The sequence below is a fragment of the Callithrix jacchus genome, chromosome 17 (genome assembly GCF_049354715.1).
Source record: "Callithrix jacchus isolate 240 chromosome 17, calJac240_pri, whole genome shotgun sequence".
NCBI lineage: Eukaryota > Metazoa > Chordata > Mammalia > Primates > Cebidae > Callithrix > Callithrix jacchus.
The window spans coordinates 24,150,396-24,167,711 of record NC_133518.1 but is presented as its reverse complement, the minus strand read 5'-3'; the positions used below and the strand labels follow the sequence as shown (position 1 = coordinate 24,167,711).

The 17,316-nt window shown below is 42.4% G+C and overlaps 2 protein-coding genes across 20 annotated transcripts in view; one reads left to right on the top strand and one right to left on the bottom strand.

Moving 5' to 3' along the window:
* The window catches only part of B3GALNT1 (beta-1,3-N-acetylgalactosaminyltransferase 1 (Globoside blood group)), a 26,038-nt gene extending 11,817 nt beyond the window's left edge, over positions 1-14,221 (bottom strand). For 2 of the 19 annotated variants that reach the window (XM_078353921.1, XM_078353920.1), the window contains exons 1-4: positions 14,151-14,221; positions 13,248-13,338; positions 12,441-12,533; positions 10,247-10,341 (exon numbers count right to left, since the gene is read on the bottom strand). The gene's annotated coding sequence lies outside the window, so the exon portion shown is untranslated. Of the gene's footprint in view, positions 1-5,562; positions 5,680-10,246; positions 10,342-12,440; positions 12,534-13,247; positions 13,339-13,707 lie in introns of those variants that run through there. The other 17 variants (XM_078353924.1, XM_078353919.1, XM_035278866.3 and 14 more) reach the window with 13 other exon arrangements.
* On the top strand, positions 9,145-17,316 carry LOC128930045 (uncharacterized). Its single transcript, XM_078354560.1, has 4 exons — positions 9,145-9,239; positions 10,074-10,413; positions 13,694-14,372; positions 17,193-17,316. The coding sequence occupies exons 1-4, from the start codon at positions 9,145-9,147 to the stop codon at positions 17,258-17,260; spliced, it is 1,182 nt and encodes a 393-aa protein (XP_078210686.1). The 3' UTR covers positions 17,261-17,316.

The following is a 17,316-nucleotide window of genomic DNA, read 5'->3' as shown; positions in this document are numbered from 1 at the left end:
GAGAGTGAGAGCATAGGGCAGCTGGCCTGCCTCGTTAGGACAGCTGAGTAGTGGGCTACAAGGACCCTAACACTGTTCTAAATTCCATATCCCAGGGGAGAGAGAGAGAGAGAACAATCAACAATCTCAATGAGTGGAAAAAAATATGAAAAGGCCCAACAGAGAAGTATACCATTACCTTATTACTAACTTCTTAAATAACGCCACACGTCATAGTCAAAAAAGAAATTATAATTTAAAAATAATTCCATTTTCTAAAAGATAAACTTGTGGCTAAGCACTGTGGTTCACACATATAATCCCAGCACTTTGGCAGGCCAAGGCGGGAGGATCTCTGGAGGCCAGGAGTTCAAGACCGACCTGGGCAACATAGTGAGACCCGTACCTACAAAAAGAATTTTTTTAAGATAAATCTGTGCTTATATTAACTACACAGGAATTCACCAACTAGACTATAAGTAATTTCTATTAAGAAAATAGTATCTTATCTATTCCACCAACCTAGTGCAATGCTGGGTGAACAGCAGGCCACCAGTAATTACTTGTTGATTTAGGGGTTGATCTGTAGTAGCTGAAAAAACAACTCAAATACTAGAAAAGCTCAGAAAACCTCCAAAGATAAAAAAGGTTATCAGCTTCCAGAGTATTAAGTGTACAAATGCGTCAACCATCAACAAAAGTACCATCCTCAGAGAGCGAGGAATCAGGAACGCCATTATTAAATGCTGTCGCTTTACAGCAGCCAAAGATGGCTGCCTCCTTCCCAATGCCCCATTACTCACAGGCTGCATCTCTGTCTTATCTACAGCTATTACAGCTGCAAAACGGCTCTGTGGGCCAAAATCGGAAATCATTCAAACAAACTTAAACTATTATTTTTTTGGTGGAGGACTTCTCAGAGTTTTTAATATGTTAAAGTATATTCTCTGGGAAGAGGATACACCGTGCAATGTTTCTCAAATTTCTCTGAACAAAGAACCTATTTTAATAGGATTAATTTTCAGAGCCTCTGCCAGGACTAGTATCCTACACTTTTGAAAATTCCATCCTAGGAGATCTTTGTATTTATTGAATTAAGAGACCAGTTTCTGTGAATTATTAAATCCATACCAATTGTAGTAGTAATAGTCTGGAGTAAATACAAATTGGTTCAATTACTTCAGAACACTTTTTAGCATTACTAAAGCTGAACATATATGTACCCCACAATACAGCAATCCCACTCTAGGCAGAACACTCACCATTAAAATGTATGTATTGTTAAGGACATCAAGAAATATACAAGCAGGGGCTCAAGTCCTTCTGATGGTGCCCCCCTCAACAAATGTACAAGAAAGGTAACTAGAGCACACTAGTCATGATAGCCCCAACATGGAATCAATCCAAATATCCACCCATAATAGCAAAGAGAAATCCATATAACAGCACATTATCTAAAATGGACAAATTACCATGTCATATGACATCATGGACAATCGCACATTATCTAAAATGGACAAATTACCATGTCACATGACATCATGGACAATCTGCCAACCATAATGTTGAGTGAAAAAAAACAAGCACAGAAAGAACAGACACTATGATTCCATTTACACAAAGTTGAAAAGTAGGCAAACCAAGCAGAGGTTACAGTGTCCTGAATTTTAGAATTCAGGACACTGTAACCTCTGGGGAAAGGGAGGAAATATAATTGGGGGAGAACGAGGGGACTTTCTAGGTGGCAGCCATGTTCTGTTTCTTGATCTAGATGGTTGGCTACAGATGTGTTCACTCTGAATTCACCTTATACTTATGCACTTTCCTTTTTGTACGTCATACTTCATTACAAACATTTTTTAAAAGCTTGTCAGGGGCGTGGTAGCGTACACCTGTAATCCCAGCTATTCAGGAGGCTGAAGCAGGAGAATCACTTGAACCTGGGAGGCAGAGGTTGTGGTAAGCCAAGATTGTGCCATTGCACTCCAGCCTCTGGGTAAGAAGAGCAAAACTCTATCTCAAAAAAACAAAGCTCAGCAGTTCAGAAGGTCATTCTGTGTATCATTGTGTGTACTCAGTGTTAACGGGAATTAACACTGATACCAGGAAGAAGCAACAGTAACTGCATCCAGGCACCAGCTCCTATAATCTTCATGGGAGCCCCATGAATTAAGGTGCTTTGAAAACCCTTTCTATCCCCTTTTAATAGGTGAGAAAACTAAGACTTAGGTACAGTCAATATGCTCAAAATCACAGGCTAGTAAGTGGTAGACACAAACTCAAACAAGACTCCAGATCCCACATTCTTGACTGCTAGATCCCAGGGAGTATGCTGCCTGCTCACTATGCTTCCTATGCTAAGGAGCTCTTCTGAACAGAGCTGTTTTGAGTGAGTTTTAATTTCTGGCAAACACTGAACCTTGATTCAAACAGTATAGCAGCATCTCAGCTTTACTATTTTCACACAGAACAACTCAAAATTCTACCCTTAAAACTTGAAATACAATTTTTTAAAAAAAAATTGTAACTAATTGCTCATACAGATATACATCTTTTTATTTTGCACCAAAAAATACTGGACACTACAAAATAAATGGGTCTATCAATGTTCAAATGCAGAGACTACAAGAAAACAGACAAACAGAGATGCTACACTGGCACAATTATTCAAGCCAAAATAACCCGAAACTCTTTCCTGGGGTACAAAAATGTTGGCTATTTCCTGCAAAAAGAAATCAAATTTAACTATTAAAAAATGTAATTCTTCTTATTGCAAATGTAATATATGTTCATTAGAGTTACAGAATGCCAAAAAAGCACAGAGACAATAAAAGCTTAAAAATAACAATACTAACATTAAAAAAAAATTTAGAGATGTGTCTTGCTGTTTCCCAGGCTGGAAAGCAGTGGCTATTCACAGGCACAATCATTTTGCCCTGCAGCCTCAAACTCCTGGCCCCAAGTGATCCACCCTAGGAGCTGGGACCACAGGTATGTGTCACAATGCCTAGCCACAATGTTCACATTTTTTATGAACATCTGTCAAGTCTCTGGTTCCATGGGTTTATATAAGCCCTTCTTTCATCTGCTACTGCTACTCCCTCCTAATCCTATTTCAACCACAATGGCTTCCATTCTATTATTTTCTCTTTTCTTAATTAAAAAATATGTAGATATGTAGAGATGGGGGTCTTGCTATGTTACCCAAGCTGGTCTTGAATGCCTGGACTCAAGCAATCCTCCCACCACAGACTCCCAAAGTGTGAGGATTATAGGTGGGGGCCACCAAACTCGGCCTAGCTCCCATTCTTATCCCTGAATATGTCAACTATTTTCCTCCCTTGAGGAGCCTGCACTTACTCTCCCCACTCCACCTAAAAAGTTGGTTCTTGGAAAGTCTGGCTCCCTCTTATGCCTCAGATCTCAGTGCAGTGTCACTTACGAGAGTCCTTCCATGACCCCTAATCTCACGTAGTTCCCCCAGCACTCATCCCTCATTATTCCCTTCTGTAAGGTACATGAATGTGCTTTGGTTAAGGAAGCCAAAGCCAACATTTGTGCCAAAGTGACTTAGCAAGTTTAGGGCACAGGTGCATACTTTACTTATTAGATAACCTAAGTTTACACTTGGCTTAGAGTCACTATTGCTTGTAAAAGGTATAACTGCCCTGCTGACGTTGTGCAAGGGGCTTGGGTTGGCTTGACATGGCTTGGGGGTGCACTAGTGCCCAGAGAGAGAGTAATGCTACTGATCCCTGTAAGGGAGAGCGGGTTGCCTTGAAGGAACTGGCTTGTGCCCAAAGGGAAAAAGTGAAGCTGCTAACCCCCAATCTGGTGTTGTAGGTCAGGGATACAGAGGCAAGGATTGGGGGTGGCAGGAGCCACACAACAGGCTGATAAGAGGAGCCACAAAGCTGAAGCAAACAGACAAGATGAAGGTAAACCATGTGAAAGTGTGTAAGCAAGCTGATTCAATAGCTGCTGAATAAAACTACAATTAACCTGCCTACTGCCCGTGAGTGTTCTTTCAGCTATTTACCCATCCACCCACTCCCCTCGGATCTTAGCTGGGACTCAAACCTAACACCTTCTCAGCATTTAACCCCATCTAGACTTTTAAAAATCTGTTTATATTTGTTGATTGCCTGTTCCCTTTAAAGGAATGTAAGATTGGAGAAGGGGAAAACCTGACCCACCTTATTCACTGCCATATAGCCCCAGGGTCTAACACATAGTAGGCTCTCTGTGAGAATATATGCATGCTTTGCAAATGGTTTGGTAACATACTTTTATCCACTTAGTAAATATTTTCAAGAATACACTTAATCCAAAAGTCAACTGAATTTGCTGGATTATGCTTTTCTTCAGCTCTCTTCCAAAAACAAAATCTTGCTGTAATAGGCTATGCTGATTCTGATCATGTGCATTTTAAAAGTTCCAGAAAAAGAAAAAATAAATGTTGGCTGAACTTTAGGTCCAAGCATGCTATATTCAGCATCATCCATGGACTATTACAGACAATTACAAACTACAGTCAGTTTTACAACATTCTAACTTTTCTTCTACACAAAAGAAATAATACTGCAAAGGCAGTGGAAATCTTAATTGCCTAAAAAAAGGTCCTGTGCCTATTCAGTTTAATTCAAATCATCATTACACACATCTATCATATATATTCCTTATAAAGGGAAACTAGCTCACATATCAATTCATACCCTTGAGGGAAATGTCCCCAGTACCCATTCAAACTAAACACATTAACTTATAAACAAAGCAATAGAAAACTCTACCATTCAATTAGACTCATCAATTAAACACTTAATTATTTTCACAACTTGCAGCTGCTTTGAGTTCGAGGACCTCCGCAGATTATATTAGAAATAAACACAATCAGTGCTGTCTGACCAATACCTTTTTTTCTCTTCTTTAACCCAGTGGTTCTCGCTTTGCTACACATTATAATCTCCTGGAGAACTTGAATAACACAGGAAGCCAAACTGGATCCCAGACCAACTAAATCAGAGTTTCAGAGGGTGGCAGGGCTCAGGTGGCCACCATATTTTTAGTACATGTGCTGCTGAAGCAAGCACCAGGTGGCTGTATTTTTAAAGCTCCCAGGTGACTCGAATGTGATGCCCAGACCCTCACTACTCAAAGTGCAGTGTGTTAGGAATGCAAAGCCCCAGGCCCCACCCCAGACCTAGTGAATCAGAAACATTGTTAACAGGTGGCTTGTGGACATACTAAAGTTTGAGAAGCAATGAAATACACTTGAGCAAATTACTTAACCTTTTTAAGCTTTAGTTACCTTATCTGTAAAATGGGAGCAATACCTTCCTCGTGGGTTTATCTGGACAGCAACATGAAATAATATGTGTTAAACACCTAGGATAGGGCTGGTACACAGTAAGGGCTAAGTAGATGGTATTGCTGTTATTGTTAGAGTCCACACTATATGCTTCCTCTACATACATTGTCTACATTTCCTTTATAAATCTTGCTCTTAACTCCCAAATGTGTCTTACATGGCATGATGTCATCTAAAATGCAATAAAGCATGCAAATAAATCTTAGTAGGTCCACCTTTTCCTTTCAAATTAGTAAGTCTTCTAGAGTCCAAGTCTTCTTCCCTAGACTCTCGCAGTGTCTGATGTTCTGCTATCCTGCAAATACGAGCCTCCAGGAACTCCTGGTAGAGGTCTGCAAGGCGAAATGCACACTTCATGGTTCCTTCTCTGCACATAGGCTCCCCTCTCCCTGGATCCTTCTTTCTGCCCCAGTCTTCCTACAACTGAACATCATCTTTTCCGGGCACTACTCACACTGTCAAAAGTCTCACCATAAGCACTTCTAGCAACTAGAGGAGAGCTGCAAAATACAAGGGCCTTTTCCAACTGTAGCGCGTGTGATATTCAAGTGGCGTCAGGCTCCTTTATTTGAGGATTGTGCATATTTGATATGGTTTACATTTTTCTCCTTACTTGGGAACACACAGCTGGACTTATAATAGGAAGTGAAATTTTATTTACTGAATGAATGAATAGCAATTGGCATATTTGCCTAATTTGACAATACTTAAAAATGAAATATGCTTTACTCTGTCAGGAGAAAGAAAGGCTTACATTGAAAAGAACCTGCTTTTTACTCTATCCAACTTCTACATACCCCCCTCTCTCCAAAATTTTAGCAACAGTCCTTGCTTGATCCTGGCACTGTAGTAAGCATGTTTTATACTTCCACTTGTTTAATTACAACAATCTTAGGAAGTAGGAACCATTATTATAACATGTATCTTTCAGCTAACCAGCCTGAGATTTGGACACGTGCTCATTAGTCAGCGTGTCCGAGCCTGCAGAGCTGCACTGTAAAGTCAGGTATCTTCACCACGCCAAGTGGAGTCTGTAGCCTCTGCACTACAAAGCTTCCCTCCTACCCTGTTTAATCCTATTGGCCTGGTGTCTGCATACTTTCATAGTGCAGCACCTCTGTTCTTCCTCAGAGGTGAAGAGTTGTCAATGCTAAACCAGAAACTTTTGACCGGGCACGGGGCTCAGGCCTGTAATCCCAGAACTTTGGGAGGCCAAGGCAGGCAGACCGCTTGAGACCAGGAGTTCAAGACCAACCTGGCCAATATCGTGAAACCCCGTCTCTACTAAAAATACAAAAATTAGCCCCGAGTACTAGTGCATGCCTGCAATCCCAGCTACTCAGGTGGCTAAACCAGAAACTTTAAAAAAAGAGAAGTCTAGTTCAATCTCCACGCAAATCATGCTCAGCTCTTCTAAATCCTCACCCAGTTTTCAAAAAGTCTTCCCCAACAAGTTCACTTTTTGGTAATGGAGAAATTCCTGAAGAGTCTGGTGTTAATGAATCTGCATTCCAAATAACTCTGAAGAAGTTGCTGAGACTCTGTAAACATTAGTGAATACTTAAGACACAAATGCAACAACTGTCAGGAGCTAGAAGATTCACAGAATGCTGTGTTTGACTAAGCCAAGCCCCATTTTCTTCTTTTTTTTTTTGAGACGGAGTTACCAAGGCTGGAGTGCAATGGCGCGATCTCAGCTCACCACAACCTCCGCCTCCTGGGTTCAGGCAATTCTCCTGCCTCAGCCTCCTGAGTAGCTGGGATTACAGGCACACGCCACCATGCCCAGCTGATTTTCTGTATTTTTAGTAGAGATGGGGTTTCACCATGTTGACCAGGATGGTCTTAATCTCTTGCCCTCGTGATCCACCCACCTCGGCCTCCCAAAGTGCTGGGAGTACAGGCTTGAGCCACCGCACCCGGCCGCCAAGCCCCATTTTCAATAAGGTTCTTCAACAGAAGATCAAGGTAACTCCTAGATAACACCTAAGAATCAGGCTTCTCTGTAAAGAGAGCTGGGCACTTATAGTCCTTCTGAACAAAATGGGAAAATGTGAGTAATGATAGTGGCTAGATGGCTTCAAAATTGGCTGATCCTTCATAGCCAGTGTATTTTTCATACAGTATCTTGTTCAAGACACATTTCTTGGGCTTCTGCTGGACTCTGAGAATAGTGTTACCAAAAGTGCCAGAGACCTGCCCTTCTGCTGATGTTCTAAGGTTGACCAGAACATCTTTGTCAAACTGGGAAAAAAAGAAATCACAGGCCTAGCCTTTTCTCATTTAATATTTCTAATTAAAGACAAAGGAATATAGGCTTACTCAATTTTGTAGGCAAGAAAAAAAAAAACAGAAAAAAAAATGACAAATTCATTAAAAGATGCAATTATAAACCAAAAGCTTTTAACAGGTGAGAAAAGGCCAAAGATAGCAAGATGAAATTTAATAGGAACACATATATTGTCCCATGTCAGAGCTCAAAAAACCAACTGCACAAGAGCAGGATGGGGGGCCATTTTAACAGCAGCCTAAACAGACTTAATGGTTTAGCTAAGTATGAGTCCAATATGATAAAAGGTGGTGATGTGTGGTATAGCTAGCCTAGAGTTAGAACCTGTACAATGCCATTTTATAAAGAGACAAAACTGTTTCCATTCTCCTCACAATGACTGCTAACCTCGGCCTCTGTAAAACTGCTAAGTTTACTTTGCAAAATGCAAATTGAGGTAAAGCTGCATACTTTCTCTTATCTGTAACTGCCAGAAGAGCTGGCCTTTGTTTACCAGAGTAAGCACCCTCAGATAATTCTATCTTGGTGCCAAGTCAATAAAAATCTATGGATCCCACCCCTACCCAGATGATGTGTAAACGAATGCTAATCTTAGCATCTGTGAACCCCTTAAATGACAATCAGAATGTCAAATAGTCCCATGGCCCTCGAAATGTCCAGAACCCCCTCACCCTCATCTCCGCCCAGAAGATGATTTGAATCCACTGGCCCTCAGAATGTCTGAAGCCCCTCACCCCATCCTCTCCCCTCACCCCCAAGGTGATTTTACGGGTATAAAAGGTCTTGTCACCCTCTTTTATGGGCCCACGGGTTGGAGACATGAGTCCTCCGTGGTCACCGGCAATAAACCCTGCAATTTGGCATACTTTTGTCTTGGTGTTGACTTCCTGTGCTCGGTCCGATACAACAGATGTAATGGAATAACTGGGTAGTCAGGGAACAAAGGATTCTAGTTCTGGCAGGGAGGCAAGTCATTGAATTTCAGAAGTTATTTCTCAACAGAACTTTAAGGTACTGGGCTAGGATACCTCTCAAGCTCCATGCAGCTCTACCAGCATAGAGATGATATTCATTCTTGCACACCACTCTGTCCCCAGCACCTAGCATAGTGCCTGCCACATAGGAAGCACTCCCAAGTACTTGTGAATGAATGGCAGTGCTAACAGAAACTCTACAAGTTAATACTAGATTGTGTCCTTCTCTCTCACACACGCACACCCTAATACACTCCTAAGTTCAAGAAACAGAAAAAGCGTCTGGGCAAAAGGGGTCATAATTCCACAGCCATATATGCGTTCCATTTCAAAAGGATCAAAGGGTCATTAACACGTTAAAGTCAGAAGCGGGACCCTCATTTGGTGAAGGGTTTATCATCTCCCATGAGGAGTGTGTGACATGTGGCTGAAGGAACTGGGGATGCTCTGTTCTGGAGACAATAAAAGCTCAGAGGGACCCTGGTAGATACTTTCAAATTATTTTGAACAATATGTATCACTCCAGAAGGCAAATGACCCAAAGATTTAAAAAAGTTAGTGGGAGGGTTCAACACAGATTACTAGAATGGGCTGCTCCTCACCAGAGAAAATCTTCAGTGGCTATCAGGTATGTTATAAAGGTTGATTTGTCACTGCATTTTAAGTTATTCTAAGAAACTTCAAAGGTCCCTTTTAATGACAAGGTTCCACAACTTTGCTATCGATGTTTAAAATATAGTTCATAGAAAAGGTTTCAGTTTGGCATAAATATTTTAAATTGTTCAATTTCTAGAACAAATTTGAAGTATTTACTGAGTATTCTCTGTGGCTGTCACACAGTTTTAGGTAGACAGTGTAGACAGTGAGTATGAATACCTATACTCCATTACCATCTCCCAATCCTTCCTTTGAAACCCACCACCACCCTCAGGTACCTTCTAAGATGTATGCGAAAATATCTTTCATTAAAGCTTCATTAAAATGGAAGCCTGCTGTTTCAGTGTGCTGACGTAGAAGACACCTGAGTTTTAAAGATACAGGTAATTAAGACGTATTATATATAACATTTGCAAACAAACGACTTTCTTGTAGGTAAAACAATCCCTGTATACGGGAATCTCAGATTTCTGGGTTGCAGCACGCAGAATCTTTTATGGATTTCTGGGTTTGGTATGAGAAAAATGAGGCGCAAACAAAAGCAGCAGGACTTGAGAAGGAAAACTTAGATGCAATCTTCTTTTTGCTTCTGCCCTATCTGCACACTCCAATAAGAACATACAAAATCAATCTTAATAATTTGCAATAAATGTTGGGATTTTTAGCAGGGCTTTTTTTTTTCTTTTTAAAGATGCCTGAAGTGGACTTCTGGGATTATACAAGTTTATAGTGCTTCTAACTACAATTTACAAAACACATTTCATGACATCGTAAAATGTGTGTTAACATCAATCCCATTTTCCAGGAACAGTGCAGCCCAGGTAGAGGAAGACTTGGAACTCAAACTCGAGCCCTTCAACTCCAAATGCCAAGCTCCTGCCAGGGCACAGTGCCCCAAGAGACCAACCTCACACCTAATCCCACAGCCTCCTGAGATTCTTGGGCAGGGAGCAAAGCATGCAGCAGAAGCAGACGCACCTCTACACTCAGGGTGGGTAGTCGGAGAGCACCACGGGACAGAGCAGCCAGTGGCAAGAGTCAACAGGTCGACTAGGTCCAGGGAGTTAGGAAAACTGGAGCAGAGCAAAGATCACACAAGTCAGACAGAACAGCAGCAAGACTGCCCTGAAAGCTGGGCTTTCCGTGTCTGTTTTGTTACAAACTGCTTTATCCACTGTAGGAAGGGCATCGGGGAGCTGCTCTAGTTAACATTTCTTCCTAATACTACCCTAAATTGGGAATATTACAAATCTTTACCATTCCTGTTAGTTACAACAATCCATCAGTTGCCATTACCTTTGTCCTCTGAGGGTATTTCATTCATTCATTTGATGTTTTGGACCCGTGTTAGAGGTTGGAGCAGCAGTGGGGAAGCAGACAGACAAGCCCTGTCCTCAAGTTGCTGACACTCCATGCAGAGCATGGCAGAAGGCTCACAATTACACATTTCAGACTAAACCTCTTGAGTGAGGTCCCCCTGGAGAACATGGGGGAGGCTTCCCAGCTCAAATCTTTCTAAATTAGTGACCAAAGTCCACGGCAGGGAGATGAGTTTGCACTCTCAGAATGTTAGCGCCCAATAAAGGCATAAATTATAGAACCTGTATCGGTATAAAGAAATTATTTCATACTTAGAGATGAAAGTTGATTGTAAGTTTTATCTTAGAAAGTGGGTAACTACATTCTCAATACAGTCTGTAATCAAAACAGCCAAATGTAGTTCGATATGAGACATGGTTTGAGCCCTCACTGTCGTCCTGCAGGAATGGTGGCTATAGGCTCTTGACATGTTTTAACAGGAGCAGGACTTCTTTATTCTAACTTTTATGAGCCTGTTCAAAATGCACAGCTTGAGAGTTTAGCAGAAATCCATGTTCTATCCCAGAAGTGGGTAAACTTTTTTTCCCCCATAAAAGGCAGATAGCAAATATTTTATTTGTGGGCCCTGGGGTCTCTGTTTCAGCTACTCCATTCTGCTTTTGCATAAAGTGCTAACTCCATTCTTGAAAACAAAGTCTGGAAACAAAATAATAGCTAAATATAGTTCCAGATAGGAGACAGAGAACTAGAAGCCCATCTACTCTAGCTTTCTTTTAGTTCCTTAATGTCTCAGAGCCTCAAGGAGCACAGGTTATCACTCCAGCCAAATCTTCCAACCTTCAGCCACGTGGGGCCCCACCCCAGGGATGTTCTGTGGCTTTATCTTCCTTCCCCATGCTGATGTGCCCCCTACGAATTGCCGTATTTCTAGCTCATCTTCTCATCTTCCCCTAGCCTCTAATTCATGATATGCCAAAAGACCTAGGAACAAAATCCAATCAATATTTATAATATGCAATTTTTTATTCATATAAAACCATAGTTCGTAGTCCCAAGAGAGATGTTTGCCAAAGAGCCTGCTGTAAAATGAACTGTAAGTTTTAAGTGCATCTGCTGTGCAAGGGCAGTAAAAGTATCCTGTGCGACCCCATATGCTTGACCCTATCCATGTGGCTAGCCACACAGTGGCCAACAATGATCCATCCCTATAAAAGCTTATTTGGTCTGGACATGATACAGTTGTGAAAGGGACAAAGCATTTCCTAAAACAGAGTTCTACCTGCATCATCCAATGGTGGACGGAACAAAGCTGGAATCTGGGCCCAAGAAGATGATAAATCATTCATCCAAAGGGGAAAGAGGAAAGTATTCAATGGAGCATTTTCTTAGGGATAAAGGGAGTTGAGTCAGAACTTGAATATGACCCACCAAATTAAGTTTTTGCAGTTATTGGGTTTTCCTAAGAACCATGATATTTTAATAATTCAATTTTTTAGAAACTATATATAATCAGAGCCAGGTGAGGTGGCACACACCTGAAGTCCTGACTACTCTGCAGGCTGAGGTAGGAGGATCACTTGAGCCCAGGGGTTCCAGTCCAACCTGGGCAACATAAACAGACCTTGTCTTTACTTTTTAAACAAGAAAAAAGACAGAAAACATATATCATCTCAAATGCCTTAGCAGAGCTTCACTCTTGAACTTCTTCAAATCCTCTGATGAAAGAATCATACTAGAATATACAACAAACTTCGTGGCTGAGTTAACGATACTTAAAACCTTGTAAAGGGCACTATTATGGGCAATTTAATCAATTCGTATAATTTATAAGTTAAAAGTATGATGAGCTTACCTGTGGAATTCCAGATGAAATTAAAGCTTTAAGTTTTCTGTTGTTTTCCGTATTCCATGCTTTAATTAAAACACTCAGATCTGCTGTGAACTACTGAACAAAACAGAAAAAGAATATATACATATATATATATGAGTCATAACTTAATATTGGGAACTATGACATCTAAAATCAGTGTTCTATACATAGCAAGTTTGTTTTGGAGCAATTTATTATGTATCAACACCTTTTTCATTTTTGGAAAAGGCTTGATTCTCTTTTTTCACTTTCCTATCACCTCATGCTCTAATCTGAAATTATATACGGACATCTTTTTTTTGCAACAGAGTCTCACTCTAGTCTCACTCAGGCTGCCTCAGCCTCCAGAGTAGTTGGGATTACAGGTGCGCACCACCACGCTCAGCTAATTTTGTATATTTAGTAGAGACGGGGTTTCACCATGTTAGCCAGGCTGATCTCAAACTCCGGATCTCAGGTGATCCATCCACCTCGGCCTCCCAAAGTGCAGGGATTACAGGCGTGAGCCGCTGCCAACAGAGTTTATTTTCAGGTCTGGAGTTATCCAATGGCCATTGATTTGAATGAATATGTTAGTTTATGAGGGGAAAAATATGTCATAGACGCTTGTCTCTTAGTAATACACAATTCTCTTCTCCAGACTGCCACACGGTCGGTAATTTATGCTTTATCAGGCATCGACACATGCTGAGAGCACAAATTCAGCGCCCTTTTTTCGGTTAAGCCTCTTGGGGGAAGGTTAAAAAAACTAGTTCCCAGTTGAAACTTGTAAACCCAAATTTTCCTCACCTATGAAAAGAGAAAAAAACACATGATTTGTCAATTCCTTCCTTGATGGTAGCTTTTCCGACAAAGCAGCCACCTCCCAAACGCAGGCACTCTGTGCAAAATGCAAAGGACACAAAATCATGACAGCCCTGCAAATCTCCCTCCTAAATCCAACAGTAAGAAGGTGAACGAATACTGAATTCAGCGAATACCCGTGTCATTCCTTCCTGCTGGGAAAAGTGAGACTCCGCTGCATCTTTAAGATTCCTTTTAAAACGCCTTGAAGGCTCGTTAACCTCCAGGTGGGAATCCTGTAGCCCTAGCCCCGTGGGGTTTCCTTCTCTCTCCGCCCACGCCCATTCTCTTCATTTCCCCCTAGTTTCACATTCCTTCCCAATCCCTCTCACAGCCCTGCGCCGGGGCCCTTCCCCAGGGTTCCGGGAAAGCGTTCGCCGCAGGCCTGTTAGGAATCCACCAATACCGTAACACCGTTCCCGTCCTCTTCCTCGGCACCGCTGCAAACGCCCCGGGTCGTTACCGGATTTGACCGTGGCTGGACGGGCGCGGGCAACCCAAGGCAGGGATTGCGCCCTGGGGCAAGGCAAGGTGGACAATGTGCGGCCTCAGCCGAGGCCTGGGCCCTCCGCGTCGCCCACTGCCCCGCTGGGCCCCTTCTCCCGCGCTCACCGGAGCCGGGGAGCTGCTCGTCACCCAGGCCCGCGCCCGAGGGCGCGGCGGCTCAACGTGGGCCGCGCTCAGGAGAGGACCGGAGGAGTGGGCGGTGCCTCCCGGCCTCGCCGTCCGGGTCTCGGCGTTCCCGAGGATGGCGCGTTTCGAGAAAAGCGGGCCCGTTGGCCACGCCCGCCACCCAGCCGCTGGACTCAGCCACCTCAGAGCTCCTGGAGGGCCGCCCTTCTCACTCACCTCCTGCGCACAGCGCGCACCCAGCTCGGAAGCGGGAAGGCGGCCGGCGCTCCCGCTCGGCGCACACACGCAGCCTCCCCGCAGGCGCACGCACTGCCGAGCGCGCGCAGACCACGCGCCGGGGCCGCGGCCGGGAGTCCTGGGCCCCCAGCCCTGCACGCTCGCTTGGCGCGCTCTCGGGGTCGTCGCGGTCACCTTGCATTCCGAGTACGGCCGTGTTAGGTATGCCTTTAATTGATGCTTGCCAAGATTAGACAACTTTGTGGCAGACATCGGGCTAGGCTATCTAAGACCCTTTCTTTTTCCCTGGTCGTCTTTCCAAGCTCCTGGGTGCATGGCCTCAAGGCGGCCCTGGATGGATTTTCTTGTTAAACTCCATACAGAACTAATTAGGAAAGAAGAAACCTTAAGAGGAGCTGTTTGCTGTCTCAGAAGAAATGCCCGTTTTTCTAGAATCGATGGGGAATGAAGTGGGAGTAAGAGAGACACGTGGGGTTTCACTGGCCTGTGTATGGATGGGAATCCCAGGGAGTCCCGTGCTCTTGGGAAGCACCTCCCCAAACTGTCCACTGTTCTAGGCAGTTTAAGGATGGTCTGCCCCACTCTGAGTCCTCACCATCCAGGGCTGACTGTGAGAAGTGAAGTGCCTTTTAGGCCCGGGAGCTGGTGTTCCATATGGCTTCTAGTCCTACTAGCCTTTGGGTGGATGGAGGTGATTAAATTAATCGGAAACAATACTTCCACTCCTCTCTAGGTGCCCTTGGAATAGGGCCATCTGAAAGCAGTTCTCCATTCTGGTCACTTGGCTGGGAGACTGTGAACAGCTTGGCCCTGACATCCCTGCATGAAAAGTTGAAGCAGAGTTCAGTTCACACCCACATACTGTACATGTCTCTAAGATTAAATAACTGTTAACCGTTTACCATAATTGCTCTCAGTTTTACTTCAGCCTGCATTTCCTAAGACTAAGGACATTCTTCTACATATCACAATACCATTATCACACTGAAGAAACTTAGTAATCTATTATTACTTAATATCCATTCCACATTCAAATCTCCCCACTTGCCAGAAACAAGTCTTATATATTGGTTTGGTAGGAAAAGTCATTTGTTGTGTTTGTCTCTTTTAATGTACAACAGTCCTCCACCTCGTTTGTTTTCATGGCATTAACTTTTTGGTTTCACTATTTTTTCCTCCCCCTGGTGTTGTTTAACTTTTCTTTTAGCTCCTGAACTTCCTGTAAGCTGGAAGGAAGGTTTAGAGACTTGATTCAATGTCTAGAATCCTGCATCGGTTACATGGTACTCTTCATGTTGTTTCCCACTAGGTAAAACATAGTATTAAATAGTAAACACATAAAATCAATTGTCCAAATATTTATGGTCACTAGGGTAAAGAGGTAACCTCTAAATCTCTCTATTATAAAGAATTAGGAAAATTATTTTTCCTTCTGTGGTTGATAGGTAATCTATCAGATTAAAGACTTTGGAACTCTTTGGAGGAGAAAGTCTTAGATCTCTACAAAAGAGACAGAGGTTACACAAGACTAATGTACAAATAAGATAAACGATATTCTCATAAGATGTTACTCATGGTAGTGTCCCTAAGGGGTAAGAGATGGACTAACATGACCAGCCGTGGGTCTGAAAACCAGTCTGTCAGACCATATCTGTGACTCATTCAACTATGCAAGACATTGTTAGAGGCACCAGGAACAGATGAGTGAACAAGATTGACAAGGACCCTATAAGATTCAGACTCTTAGATGAAGACAAGTAGGCAAGATCATTTCTGAGGGGTCATAGATGCTGTGAGGGTGATAAGGGGAATCTGATGGAGAATGTGATGCTTTAAAAGCAGATCACAGGGTTGAAATCTCTGAGGAACCATTGACATTGTAAGAAAAATATCACAACAGTAATCAGCTCTGTCCCATCCACTCCACTGGGTGGGTGTGTGCTTTTAGTGCAGCATATTTCAACATCAGTTGTGATCCTTTAAAGACAAATACATTCACCTAGGTGGACAGATTAATACTAATTTGGATCATTCTGGCACCTACAGCTTCAGATTACCTAGTGGTAGATGCATCATAATGTGTGATGAATTGAGTTAAATACCAGCTTCATTCAAAGAGCTGTGAAGCTATGGTCTCTGTGGTGTGTGGACTACTTTAGAGTTCCTGGTGATAATTCTGGTAAAAGTAGTGATGCTTTCTACAGGGCCTTGTGATATATATTTTTAAAAGATTTAACAAAATCCAGGAGGAGTTCCCTATATTTACCTGAGCATACCAGACCTAAACTCTCAGCTCCATCTCCTCCAACTCCTTTTTACCAAGATGTGCAGTATTGATTGTACTGGTTCTTTCCTCAAAATCAAGTGTGTCTGAATCATGTATTTAACCACTACCAAGCCCAGCCATGAGCACCACCCCTTATTGTAACCCACACATTTGCATCAAGACTAGATGTGGCCCACCCTTTCTTTTTGTTTACTAACTCCTTGGCCTGACTGCTTCTTCCTTATCAAAGCCTTTTTCTGCAAAATCACTTATGATAGTTTGAAGGTTCTCTGAAAATAATAGGGCTAAATATAGGTATCAAAATAGGTATATAATAAAAGTAAGTTTAGATAGTAGCAGTGTGAGTCAGGGACTTTCTTGGCACTGCATAAGTAATCAGATCTAAATTATGGTTGAGATTATTTTCCTGGTTCCAGCCCTGGCAGGTAGCTGTGCCTTTAAGTGATTGCTGCCCTGCCGCACACCTTTATCACAGCCATTCTTCACCCCACCTGAGCTGACAGTTCACCTCACTAAGTCAAGGTGGTCCATTAATAACAAAACCAGGCAGGTTTCACTGCAAATAGATTCATATACTGAAAAAATCTACCTCTTATTTGGAGGAATGCTTTAGGACATTAATATTATATTTTGTAAATTCTTTTTTTTTAATTTTAGAAAAGGTATATTTCAATGCTCATTTTTAAAATGTTTTGAATGTCCTTTGAGTAACCAGCAGGTATATGTGCTCACAGCTGCCAAAACCTCCCTGGAATGCAAAACAGAGCCATGGACAACAGATGGGGATAAGAAATTCTTCTAAATGAAGTAAGTGAGACGAAAAGCTCCAAAACCTTTAAGAGGTTATTTCCTTTGAAG